The sequence below is a fragment of the Prosopis cineraria genome, unplaced genomic scaffold (assembly GCF_029017545.1).
Source record: "Prosopis cineraria cultivar Desert tree isolate PC_DT_omini unplaced genomic scaffold, ASM2901754v1 PC2, whole genome shotgun sequence".
Taxonomy (NCBI): Eukaryota; Viridiplantae; Streptophyta; class Magnoliopsida; order Fabales; family Fabaceae; genus Prosopis; species Prosopis cineraria.
In genome coordinates, this window is record NW_026555333.1 from 10605513 (window position 1) to 10619688 (window position 14176).

A 14176-nucleotide genomic window follows, 5' to 3' on the forward strand; every position below is an offset into this window, starting at 1 on the left:
AAATATAGAAGTTCAAGAATAAGAAGAGGGGGAGGATAAAGAGAAAGATGCAGCTTAAGAGGGAGAAGAAAAAGAGAAATTAGACCACGAATGTATTTAAAGAGAAAGTAGTTGCCTAAAAGAAAGGAAAACTTCCAGTCAGGAGATCTAAAAGGAAGAAGAAGCCTGTTATTAAATCTTCATGGATGCCACTTGTTACCCAAAAGAAGAGAAAAGTTAATGACAAGCAACGGCTACATGGATTGTGCACAGATTGGTGTACAATAGAGGATGGTGTAGAGTAAGTCAAAAAATATTGTCATAAGAAATTCATAAAAAATGTTCTTTATTGCAAAGTATTGTAAATATTTATTTTGGTCAGAAGCTACAGGATATTTATCCAAATGTATGACTATGATGTTACACAGAGTGAATTACTTTCTCTTGGACCAGCACAATAGATAAGCAATCGGGTAAAAAAAATTTAGACTTGTATTTAACAATGAAAGTCCATGTATGTACAACTGCATATCCATAAATGAACAACTAAATATCCATATATGTCCATGTAGGTAATTACTATGATCAGCAGGACTCTTATAGGTGATTAAAAGGAGCAATCATCTCAGGTCACGCGTCATATTTTTGATACTGAATTCACGGCTAAGATGACAAAGAATCCATCACGCTGGAATACAGATGAGAATGCAAAGCATATTATGCTAGAGCATTTGGGATATAACGTAAGTGACTGTGATTTCATATTTGGGCCTACAATTGCTAGAAACTATTAGTTTTACTTTATCTTGGAGCCAAGGACAATGAAGTTTTATATTCTTGATTCTATGGTTGATCATGAGCAATTAGATGTTGAGAAGCAAGAGATGAGAAAAGCAGGAAAGAAAGGGAAAGGGAAGTTGGCAAAAAAAAATGCCTGAAGGATCCTATGTACAAGGGCCAGATAATGATGGATGAAAATATTGTAATCTCTAAATTATGACTACTTGCTTTTCAATTTGTCAACCTTTTTATGTTTGTTGGCTAACCATTTACCTTTGCAAAGGGAGCATTTTAGATCAATTTTGCTTAAGGTGAAGCCAGAACTATATAAGGTGAAGTATATCACTAACATACTCTATCCACGAGTCTTTAAGCAAGAGAACAAGCAAGTTATATTGGTATAACATTTAAATTTATTTTAGAAAAAAAAATGTTCATCCATATCTCACTCTATTACCTTTGCTGTGCAGTAATGACTGTGAAATTCATCTCATTACTTGGCTCACATTCTGAAACAATACCATCAATGTTGACCATCTTCTGTTTACCATGCCTAGATACACAATACAAGAACTATCGGGTATGAGGTGTGACATATTGTGCTGGTTGGTGGAACATCCCAACAATGTCATCTGTGAGCGTCTACTTGCACTTTTAGGAATAGGCAAATGAGAAGAAAAATTATAGGATTGTGGAATTAGGTTCTCTTACTTGGATTTATGTACATTTTTTAATATTTTTTTTGTTATTTAGAACTAGTTTTTGTTTGTAATTGAAATTATATATATATTTAAATGAAAAGGAAATGAAATCTACAAGTCTCAAACTTTTCATTATGTACAAAACAACATCCATTATACACAAGACGATGTCCATACATGTACAATAGAAAGTCCATGCATTTTGAGTAATTCACTAGTCTTTTTTGAGTATTTCACTAGCCTTGGATTCGACTGAAATGACAAGTTAGGTAGACCATGCATGACATAACATTCATTATACACAAGATGATGTCCACACATGCACAACAAAAAGTTCATGCATTTTAAGTATTTCACTAGCCTTGGGTTCAACTAACATGACAAATTAGGTAGACCATGCATGACACAACATCTTTTATGCACAAAATGATGTCCGCGCATGTACAATAAAAAATCCATGCATTTCAAGTATTTTACTAACCTTGGGTTCAACTGAAATGACAAGTTAGGCAGACTATACACAACATAACATCCATTATGCACAAAACGATATCCACACATGCACAACAAAAAGTCCATGCATTTCAAGTATTTCACTAGTCTTGTTCAACAGAAATGACAAGTTAGGTAGACTATGCATGACACAATATCCATTATGCACAAGATAATGTCCACGCATACTCAATAGAATGTCCATGAATTTTTAATATTAAGAAGGACAATTACATCAGATATGAATAATTTCATGTTAGTACTAACTTAGATACTAAACAAGTACTCATATGAAATTTGATATGATATTTCAAGTTTGATATATACAAAAAGTTAGCCACTATATTTAAAACATCTAACAATTATTTCTCTATATACAAACAAAAAATATCTGTCATTCTCAATTACCCAAAAAATATTACTTGGGAATACTTCTATATACATAATTATTATTGCCTATGTACACCAAAGAAGTATAATGTGACTACTTCTCATGCTGGGTTAGGATTCTTGCATGTCTTGCAACTGTATCTAACCTTCCCATATCTTGAACAATGATAAATTTTCTTAACTTGGAATTGAGACTCTATCTTCCTTGTTTATAGGCAAACAATTTACAACACAATATCCACTATACACAATACAAGGTTAATATATTCTCACCTAAAAGTCCATATCATTCTAATTTATCATTAGGCTAGGCTTAATAAAAGGAATACTCAAGTTAGGCAAATATGGCACAACATAATATCCACTACGCACATGAAATTCATATATTCTTACCTGAAAGTCATGTGATTCCAATTTATCATTAGGCTAGACTTAACATAATGCACAACTCAATCTTCAACAAAAATAACTCAATTTATTTTTGCACAACAAATACTGCAATATTTTTTATAAGAGATTCTTTATATTAGATCATATTTTATTCAGTTCACATGTGAAAGCCTAATCCACTTTAAAACTTTTGTGGCCAAAATGGTTCAACAACCTTTACCTCATATCAATAGTAGAATCACAAATAAAATTCTAATCTCAACAACATTATATTGCAGTTTGTATAATAAAAAATCCATCTCATATGCACCTTACTACCTCATGTAAAACCCCATTAAATGCTTTCATTACATGAATTACTACATATTGAATGAGTAAAGATCACCTTTGTTGCCATTTCATCAACAACTAACATTCAGCAACAACAAACCTTAAATTATTTCTACAATAAGAATGTGAGAAATCTAAAAACCTCCAGCTGAGATCCTGAAATCGTCAGAAGCATTGCTGAATATGAAGGGATTTTGAAATCTACACATTTCAAAAGTTACTCCTCCTCAGTAGAGCTCAGAAACCTTCCCATCCTTCAACTGAATACCCATTCTTGTGTTTGTCATCCTTTTTTTGCATTTAATTTTATTTCTTTCCATTAAGGGCAAAATAGTATTTTTGGTGTGAAGAAATATTGCAATTTGAGCCCTAAGGCTTGCAGAGCAATTTTAAATTAATTTTAGACCTAAGTGATATAAACTTTATTTTTAAGGCCCTTAATGCCATTCCCCCTTTATTATATCGAGTTCTAGACTGACACGTTTATGCATATGTGTTTATTTTGATTGTATAAAAAATGTGAAAAGCTAGGCCACTTGACCTTTTTGTTTTTAATTAAAAATTTATTAGTCTTATATACTTAATAAATTTTTATATGTTATTCAATCAAATAAAAAAAGAAAATTTAAGTGCTAGTAATATTAATAATAAAAATTTGACATACAATAAATAATATATAAAAATACATACATTTTGATTTAATTGAAAATAAGTATCTTATGTATATAAAAATAAATATATAATTTTAAAAAAAATACAGTGTTGTCAATGCCATAAATATATATATATATATATATAATTTAAAAACTGTGAATAACCTTCGAACCCATTTGGTATGATTGGAAATAAAAATAGGAAAAGGGAGCCTTTTATCAAAATCTATTTTGCCAATCGACAGCCAAGATCATGTTAGGTGAGCAAGAAAAAGAATGCCTCTTTTTATTCATATGTGTTGATGTTTGATAGGAAGTCAAATAAAGGAAATAATAATTAATTGACAAAATGACTTATTAAATACCCTCTCCATTTAAAAATGTAAGACATTTTTTAGAATTGAACATTCAAAGGTGTAAAGTATCATTGCATTTTTTTTCAAAAGTACTTTATTGAGTAAATCATTTTATATTTATTTTATAGTGAAACATCTTATTAAATAAGGATAAATATAAAAAGATAGAGTTATGTTGAAAACACGCAATTACTTTATTGAAGGTAATATTTTGTTAAAAAGGCCTTATATTTTTGAATGGAAAGAGCACAGGGTCAACTATGTTTAGCAAAATAAACTATCCTCTCATGATGTGATGAATTAATACTTGAATGCCTTTTGAGAGAAATATTTACATTTAATATTTGACAATGTGTTGAATAAAATAACCTTCAAAAGCAGAATAACTATGTGCGATAAAAAAGACATATCACTACTACAGAATTATGCATATTTGACGGTTATTTTCACTTATATTTGACGGTTAAAAACCATCAAATAAGACACCATCATTTATGCAGCTTCATATACTTGACGATTATTTTAACTGTCAAATATGTGATAGTATACTTTTACGGTTCTAAATAACTATCAAGTATAAGGTACAAGAACTTGCTTTGACTGAAAAAACAACGCCATATTTGACGGTTAGATGTTAGAACCGTCAAATATTTATGTATATATTTGATGGTTATACTGAATAATCGTCAAATATATTAACATATTTGACGGTTATCAAAATAACCGTCAAGTATGTTGTAGAATTTTTTTTATATGGTAGCTGCATTTAAGCAACCCCCGTGCAACAGAATTGACATTATTTCATAATCCAGACAATCCAGCAAATATATATTATCATCAGCAATATTCTTTCAGAATTAAAAGAACATGTACATATATATATATATACGCATATATACACAGTCACATTAATTATAAACAAAAAAGTTGTAAATCTTAATCCTAAATCACAATTCTATCCTAAAAAATGAAACAATAATTCTATCCTAAGCCACATTCTTTTTGCCTTCAAGCTCCAAATGTGCACTCATTAAATGCGTGAATTTTGCATGATCTAAAGTTGAAATATATGTTGGCACCACTCTTCCACCACTTTATTGATGTGAGCATCCCCAAATTCTTCACAATAAGCATCATCATAATACTACAATTTAAATTATAACCATATCAAAGTTAATTAGCTAACTAATGAAATTTTGCCATATATAAAACGTATATTTAAATTAAATATGAACCTTGGTAGGGATTAAAGTCTTAGCGTGAGTAATGATGTCCCTAATGAATCTCATCACGCAATATCCACAATCCATTGAATCTGGTCTTTGACGCGGGCACTTTAAAAACAAAATAAACAAAATATATTAAATTATTGAATAATCATCAATAAATACTTGAATAATTAATGTTTAAACACGTACCCTTATTACTGTCCATGTGAACAATTGGTCAAATGGTTTGACCCTAGGGACAGTTAAAGATTCATCCGTGCGGTACAAAAACACAGCCCTAAAAACACAGAAGTTGGGTAAGTTTAAAATATCAAAAAACACAAGTATGAACTTAATTAATGCACTTACTTGTTGATTAATTCTATCATATCTTTGCGATTATCTGATTGTCCGCCAGCAGAACACAAGTAATAGATGGCTAATTTCTCATATTTTTCTTCAGCTGGATCAAGGGCAATCAGCATCCAATGATCCCTAAAATAATTAACAATTGTAAAGAATATATAACAAATTGAAATAGTTAATATAATTGAGAAAACACATTAAATATAACAAATAACTAACCCTTGTACGTAAGGTATCAAAAATAACCTCCCCCTTTTTTTAGTAGTCCTGGCTTTGAATGAATCGCACAGCCGCTTTGCTTGATCTTCACGATCAAAGTCCCAAATGTCACGGAAAGCAGCAATGTCATAAGGACAAATGAAGGCAAATATCTTAGTAAGGTTGCAGGGCATGACAAGTGTATGATAGAGAAACCTAAAATTAATAAATCAAACAGATTAGTATATATTTATAAAAATAATGACCACTCTTGTGCAAAAGAAGTACCTCAAATAAAAATCCATGACAGTCATGCTAATCATGCCATGGTGGAGTACTTCATCTACGACTTTGAGTGTTATGTGATTGGTATAATCTCTGTCATACATGCCATGCTCGAATAGGACGTTTACAGCAATAAAATCATGAATACTCCTTTACATGTCAGTATATGCCCCTAGTGAAGTCAAGAATTTATGTGACAATTGAGGCTCCATTTTTTGAAGCAGGGGAGGTGCGATAATCTTTGACTCATGGCCAGTTGATTGTTTACTAGGGAAGTCTTTTTCCTTGGACTATATACCAGAGATAGTTAGAGATCAAAAGTTATTATATAGATATCTTTGTTTGAGATCAACTTTATAAATTATATATATATATATATACACACCTTATCTTTGTTAGATATTGGCCTTATAAGGGTGGTGGGCCATGCAATAAAGGTGCCCAATGCATCTCCTACAGTCATCACATCCTCCGTGGGAATGGGTAGCTGATAGTTGTCATCTAAAGAAACTTTTAGACAAACTCGTACGTGGCCTAAAGGAATTGGCACATTATGTATAGTGCCCCCAGGGACATTATACATTATACCAATTGCAACTACACGGCGATCTGGACTGTTTCCAAAAACTCACATTCGAATTTACCCTAAAGTAATGGAAACATTTATAAGTTATTAATACAAAAATGAATATAACTAAAAAAATAGTAATATTACCTCAGGAAGGTTTGGATGAGAAGGCTGAGCTACGGTGCAACTATCTCTCTTACTATTGAGACTAATGTCCACAGGAGTGGATGTCTTTCCCTGGGATGTGAGCAATACATCAACCAACCGATGCAGCCTATCAACCTCATCTTTTAGTGCATTAAACTCAGCTAAAGAAGGCGTTACACCTTTTAATGGCTTTGCAGTCTCAAATACTTGCTTCTTAGTGACGCCAAAACCAACACCCCTAACGCATCCGGGGTGGTCAAGATTACCCAATCCTTGACCCAAGATATCTTCATCCTCTGGACGCTCACCCTTTGAGACTTCATCTGAGATAACAGCCTATGTGACACAAATTGAAAAACTTAAATTATTTGTTTGAATGAAAAAATTGAATTTACTATGTCAAATTAATAATATTGACACTTACACATTTATTAGCTATCTCCTAAACATGTTCATCTGTAATGTTACCCTCTTTGTTGGTTCGGCCTTCTATGAAAAGAACATGGTGGGATATGCTACTAACTCCTGTGTCTTCTCGCTCAATCTATGCATGTCAATAGCAAAAGAATTTGCAATTAGCAAATATAATAAATAAATGTGGAGTAATTTTGAAATTAATAAATTAGTAATTAATAAATACCATCTTTTCCTCTATGCCTAAATACCCCACACGCCCTTTCTTAAAAGGATAAGGATTTTTCTTAACCAACTCCTGATTTTGTTGGCTCAATTGTTGTGAAAAAAATTAAAATCAATTAAACTTATAATATAGCACAATATTATTAAAAAATTAAAATCAATTGGTAAAGTAAAATCACCTGAAATTTCATTTGAAAACGAGATGCAACAAATTCATCCTATTGTTGTTGGGTTACTAAAGGTCTAATCAAAGTGGGGATCTCGGAACTAATGTTTCCACCCACTCTTTTAATATATTTTGATCACACAAAATATCGAAAAGAACGCATTGCTCTTCTAGCTATTTGGAGGACACACTTCCTTCAACTAGCATCAATTATAAATGCCGACTGCAAAATATTAGCATGTTATTAGTAAATTGATAAACTATTATAGGCACAATAGTCACATAATGGTAAGTTAACAAATATACCTCTACTTGTTCCCAAATATACTGCCTTGTAGATTGATCTGCCTTCTTCCAATTTTTGAGTGTGATAGGCACATTTGCTCTTACTACAGTTTCAATATAGCTGATGAATTTATCTTTATTGTCCTTAATCGGTTGCCCTTTAGCATTCCATTAGAGGGGATATTTTTGTCCAGTTATCCTCCGTTTATTCACTTCTGTCATCAATACTAAGCCTTTTCTAATCTTCGTTGCCTCCTCCTGAAGCTGATCATCATTCATTGTCAGACTAGGAGCAGCACTGGGAGCATCACCACTAGCTATAACATCAGGGCCACTACTGGGGTCGACACTGGGGCTACCACTGGGGTTGACGCTGGGACCACTGTTGGGGTCAATGTTGGGGCCACCCCTGAGAACATCAAGGTCATTACGACCTTTGCGTTTACCTTTCTTAGGAGCCATTTACCTATAAAATGCAAGAACACACATAATTAGAAAATCAATGGACACATGAAATAATTATTTACAAAATTAACCAAACATACATGTAACAGTTATTTAGAAAATAGAAAACCATATGCGATAATTAAATAAACACAAGTAATAATTATTTATAAAATAAAAACACACATGTTTAAGTTAGTCTTTTCCTTTTTCTTGTCTTTTTTTTGATCTTTTCCTTGCTTACTCTAGTCTCAAATTCTTTTTCGTCTCTTTAATATCTAAATACCTTCAGTATGATCATTTCTCATATAGAACGCATCACCTTCAGTAAAATTACTTTCCAGCGACGTTCCTAAAAATGGATCATCCTCAACAACAGTATCATCCATGTCTTTAATGAATTTGTTTGTCAATAAAACAATGGACCAATTAGTTTTAGCAGGATCAGGAACATAGAACACTTGTCGAGCCTGCGAAGCAAGGATGAAAGGCTCATCTTTATACCCTTCTTTGTTCAGATTTACCTATATCAACCCTGAGTTATCATCAATTAAAAAGCCATTTTTATGGTTAACCCACTTGCAACCGAAGACTGAAATCTGAAACTTTACATAATCTAACTCCTAAATGTGCTCAATTACCCCAAAATATGACATATTTGCATATATTGGGTTATTGTCTTTAGAGCTAGTTACATGCATCGCATGAGCAATAAGAGTGACACCACTATTTTGCATTATGCTTCGACTATCTTGCTCTTTAGTATAGAAGGTGTATCCATTGATAACATAGCTAGTATAAGAAGCTACTTGCATGCTCAGACCTCTAGCCAACCATCTCACTTTTTCAGAAACAGAATCAAGATTCATGTTGAACATATCACAAATATGCTCTTTCAGCCAATATGCAAAGTGCTTATTATGTTCTTTTACATACCAAGTTTCACCTCTATTGGGATTATCCTTCTTAAGCTCAGCCAAGTGCTTGTCTGCAAATTCTTAAACCTCTTCTGAGTTGTGCAACACATAAAGATGTGCTTGATCCCACTGTAAATTTAAGACAGTAACTATATTCTTTCCTATTATCCCTTCCCCACCTTCCCTTCCCATATGCCGAGACACTGGTAGTCCAACATAATTGACATTTTTTAAATACTCAGTACAAAATTCAACCGCTTCTTCACTGATATACCGTTCAACAATGCAACCCTCAAGTCGATTACGGCTTTTGACATATCCTTTTAATATCTTCATATAACGCTCCACAGGATACATCCATCTTAAATAAGCCGGGCCACACATTTATACCTCCTTCACTAAGTGAATGGTTAAGTGAACCATTATGTCAAAGAAAGCAGGTGGGAAATACATCTCCATCTCACACAATACTTTTATAATTTGGCTTTGTAACTTCAGCAATTTGTTGGGATCAATAACTTTACTGCAAATGGATTTGAAGAAGAAACATAATTTTGTGATTGTGTCTCGTACCTTATTAGGTAGAATAGAACGTATTGCCACCGGAATAAAATTTTCTATCAAAACATGACAGTCATGAGATTTTAAACCCTTCAACTTTAGGTCTTTCATTGACACAAGGTTTTTAATATTTGATGAGTAACCATTTGGAATTTTAACTGCAGCAAGAAACTCACAAAAAGAAATTTTTTCTTTTCTAGACAATGTGTGAGCTGCTGGACAAAGAAAGGTGCGACTCCCCTTCTCCTCTGGTGTTAAGTCTTCCCTTATCCCCATAGAAAACATGTCTAACCTTGCATTGATGCTATCTTTAGTCTTTCCAGAAATATGGAGTAATGTACCAACAACACTATCACAAACATTTTTTTCGATGTGCATCACATCAAGAAAATGCCTAACATACAAGACCTTCCAATACGGTAACTTAAAAAAATAGACTTTTACTTCCACCTACTTGTCCCAAGGTGCTTTGAGAAAGGTTTCCCAAATTCAATATACAAATCCTTAACCTTTTCAAATAATTGGTTACCAATCAACATTAAAGGTGGGCCACGTTCTTCTGAATTCCCATTAAAACATTTCTTCAATTGTCGATAATTATGACTTGGATGCAACCACCTGCGATGCCCCATATAAGCATTCTTCATACCATGCTCCAACCTAATTGAATATGTGTTTTCTTCACAAATAGGACATCCAAGTTTCCCCTTTATACTGTACCCCGATAAATTACCGTACGCTGGAAAGTCATTTATGGTACCAAATAACAAGGCTCTCAAATTAAATTTTTCTTCCCTATACCCATCATACACCTCAACCCCTATCTCCCATAATAACTTGAAGTCTTCAACTAGAGGAGCTAAATACATGTCTATGTCATTTTCGGGTTGTTTTGGCCCTAAAATTAGCATGGATAGCATCATATATTTGCGTTTCATGCATAACCATGGAGGCAGATTGTAAATTATCAAAATCACTGGCCAAGTACTATAGGTACTACTTTGGAGCCCATGTGGATTCATTCCATCTGTACATAATGCAAGGCGTAAGTTCCTTGCTTCTTGTCCAAATTCAGGGTACTCATGATCAATCCTTCCCCATTGGAGAGAGTTAGCAGGATGTTGCAATTTTCCATCTTTAATCCTCTCATCCGCATGCCACGTTAAATTTTTTGCATCTTCTTTGCTACTATACAATCGTCTAAATCTAGGCACGATAGGAAAATACCACAATGCCTTCTCCGGACTTTTCCCATTATCTTTGAAGCGTTATGCTTTACATTTTGGACACTTAGTTAATGATTCATATTCATTTCTAAATAATATGCAATCATTTGGGCAAGCATGAATTTTCTCATAGCTCATGCCAATAGCAAGTAACATTTGTTTTGCTTGATACGTGTTAATAGGAAGCTCGTTCACTTTAGGTAGCATCACTTTAAGAAGTGCAAGCAATTCACTAAAGCTCTTATCACTCCAACTGCTACTCGCTTTCAAGTTGTACAAACTTAACACCCCTGACAATAATGTGAACTCGGTATAACCACTATAAAAAGGCTTTTCCGCATTACTTTTTAATCTCTCAAGCATTTCAGGACAATCCTTCAATTCCTCTTCAATTACCCTGGCCATCTCTTCAAGTTGGTCTTCCTCATTAACCTCATATGTACTTGTATCAAAATCATGTGACAAGTAGCTCTTACTATAACCCCGGCTCGCATCTCTTGTCTCTCCATGTTTGTGCCAACACTTATAACTCTGATCAATTCCATAACATATTCAATGATCTTCTAATTTAGACGCACAAACCCGCTTCATCAGACAACATTTTACACAAGGGCACACTATACTAGTATGATCATTTGTGTGCTCAAGTGCAAACTTAATAAACTCTTTCACCCCATTCAAGTATTCCTTCGTTAATTGATTGGAAGACATCCATTCCTTGTCCATCTTCCAGATCTAGAAAGAATCATTTTGAGGAAAAGTGTGATTAGTGACTCATTGATATTAGGTCTTCATCAATCAAATAATGAATCATGAGTCACATGCTTTCACACATAATTCCTCAATAAACTTTATTGACTACAAGTACTAAAACTAATTTGAAGAACTTAGTTTTAGTAAAAATTTCACTATCTATTAATAAGTAATAAAACTTCATAGCTTATAATCTAATTCACTCCTACTTAGTTAGGATAACAACCAAATTCACAAAAACATAATTTCAAAGATTTGAAACTTAATAAAGCCACAAATTTTGTTACTATTTAACAAAATTTTGGCAGCATAACGACTTATAATTGGAAGTTTCTTGGGCATTTTATCCTCTCTTCAAATTAAATTCAATCCCTGTACAGTTTAATCAAACTTAATTCAACAGCAACAAGTCAATTTTTGTAATGTTAACTAAAAAAATAAATGTGAAATATTTTTATTCTCTTAGTCGATGGTTAAGCCAAAAAAATGCCAAACATCTAGCTAGTGTCATGTGCACAAGCATGCATTTTTCTATTATATTTTTGGATTCCAATAGCAGTAAATCAAAATATATTTATGCCCAATAGAATACTTCAAGAACAGTATCCTCTCTGTTTTTTTTCTTCTTTTCAACAAATCTTGATTTTTATCTTGACATAGGAATTAAAGAACTACCAAATAATAATATCTCATCTTTGAATTCTAATAACAGTAGATACATAAGCTACACTCATAGATATGCCTTGAAAGATATGCTCTAAATAAACGTTAATTTTGATATATATATATATATATATATATGCTAGATTTATAGATATATAGGCCATATTTTGTGTGAAATTTCTTGAAAATAATTATTTTGTTTACATACACTTTATGCCTTCAGATGTCGAGATAATCATAAATCATTTTGCCCTATGATTGACCATTATTTAGAAGTCCCCCAAGTTTTAAACCTTTTTCTCAATACTATATATATAAATAATTAGATATTATATATTTCTAGCTCTCTTCCTCATTTATGCCAACTATAAATTATAAATTATAACGGATTAGCCTAAGTACTTGGGTTGGGTTATGAGTTGTCAACTAATGGGCCAATGGCTATGTTTAGGCTCATAAGAAATGGGCTTAATGGAAAGGAATTGGGTATATGAAGGAGTAAAGCAATGGTGGAAGGCAGAGAAGAATTTTATAGTCCCTTCCCTTTTGTATTTCATCCTTCATCCTCCTTGAGCAATATTCTTCTTTTTTACCATACTATTCAGGCACTTTTCTTTCTTGTTGACTATTTTTGGTAATTAATTGCCTGTTATATGTATGTGTGACTAAGAAATTGAGGCAATAACACTTGAGAATCTTCATTCAGCATATTTTTGCATTATTAATTTGTAAAAAGGGTTGCTCTAATTAGGTATAATAATTAATATTCCAATCTAAGTTTTTTGGCTAAGAGTACTACTTGGGTGATTTTCAATTTCTTAGAGGCATTCTGTCGAGCACCTTGCATGCATCCATGGAAAGAAAAGTAAACAACATCAACACACTTTCATTGAGCACCCAGCCACAGTAGAAAATGATCAATGTAAAGCAAGCAATCCAGTATGAGTATCAATCACAGACTATAGCTACCACAGTCACCAATTCGAACAGCATTTGAACAAAAAAAGAGAATGAATAGCTTAAACATACCTCAAAATTTCTTCGGTCAATGCAGCAAATTGCAGAACAGAATAGCTTCAATGGATTCCACCAACTTGACAGAGCAAGACCGTAAGAATGCTCTGATTCTTCATAGAGCAACAGCCCAATCGCTTGCAAAGGCTCTGATTCTTCACCAAGCTCTAATTACGGACGCGATTCTGTGCTCAGAGAAGCTAGGGCACAATGATGAACAATGGGTTCTTCAAAAATCAATGCTTCTAGACGAGTCGAAGTAGCAGAAATATTTGGGTGGAGCAGAAATTTCAGAGAGATTGAACATTTTCAGGCATGTCTGGTCTCTGCAGAGCAACGCGTGATATGAGTAAGGCGGAGGCAATTTTAAATGGCATAAGTTTGATGGTTATCAGGTTTAACCGTCAAATATTGTCTCACTATATTTGACGGTTAACTATATAACCGTCAAACTTATATAAAAAAATTTTAAAAAATTTCCTAATTTAAATATTATATTTTAAGTTTAACGGTTTTATATATAACCGTCAAATATTATTTTTTCCAGTTACCGCCTTTCCTTATTCAATGGATTTTTCAATAACCGTCAAATATATATGCATCAAATATGCGTAATTCTATACTAGTGTATATATACTTTCACTGAGAACTAAGAAAACAGCTTT

General features: G+C 32.9%; 1 protein-coding gene across 1 annotated transcript; it reads right to left on the reverse strand.

The window, feature by feature from the left end:
• Positions 1-10295: 10295 nt before the first annotated feature.
• Positions 10296-11807, reverse strand: LOC129302523 (uncharacterized). The gene is made up of 3 exons (XM_054941464.1): positions 11664-11807; positions 11222-11612; positions 10296-11113 (listed from the first exon to the last, which is right to left on the reverse strand). The coding sequence occupies exons 1-3, from the start codon at positions 11805-11807 to the stop codon at positions 10296-10298; spliced, it is 1353 nt and encodes a 450-aa protein (XP_054797439.1).
• Positions 11808-14176: the final 2369 nt, after the last annotated feature.

Coding starts and splice junctions, on each gene's coding strand:
- LOC129302523 (XM_054941464.1), bottom strand. CDS start 11,807: ATGGACAAGGAATGGATGTCTTCCAATCAATTAACGAAGGAATACTTG. Junction 11,613..11,663: donor AATGTTGTCTGATGAAGCGG/GTTTGTGCGTCT, acceptor GGAATTGATCAG/AGTTATAAGTGTTGGCACAA. Junction 11,114..11,221: donor ACAAATGTTACTTGCTATTG/GCATGAGCTATG, acceptor AACGCTTCAAAG/ATAATGGGAAAAGTCCGGAG.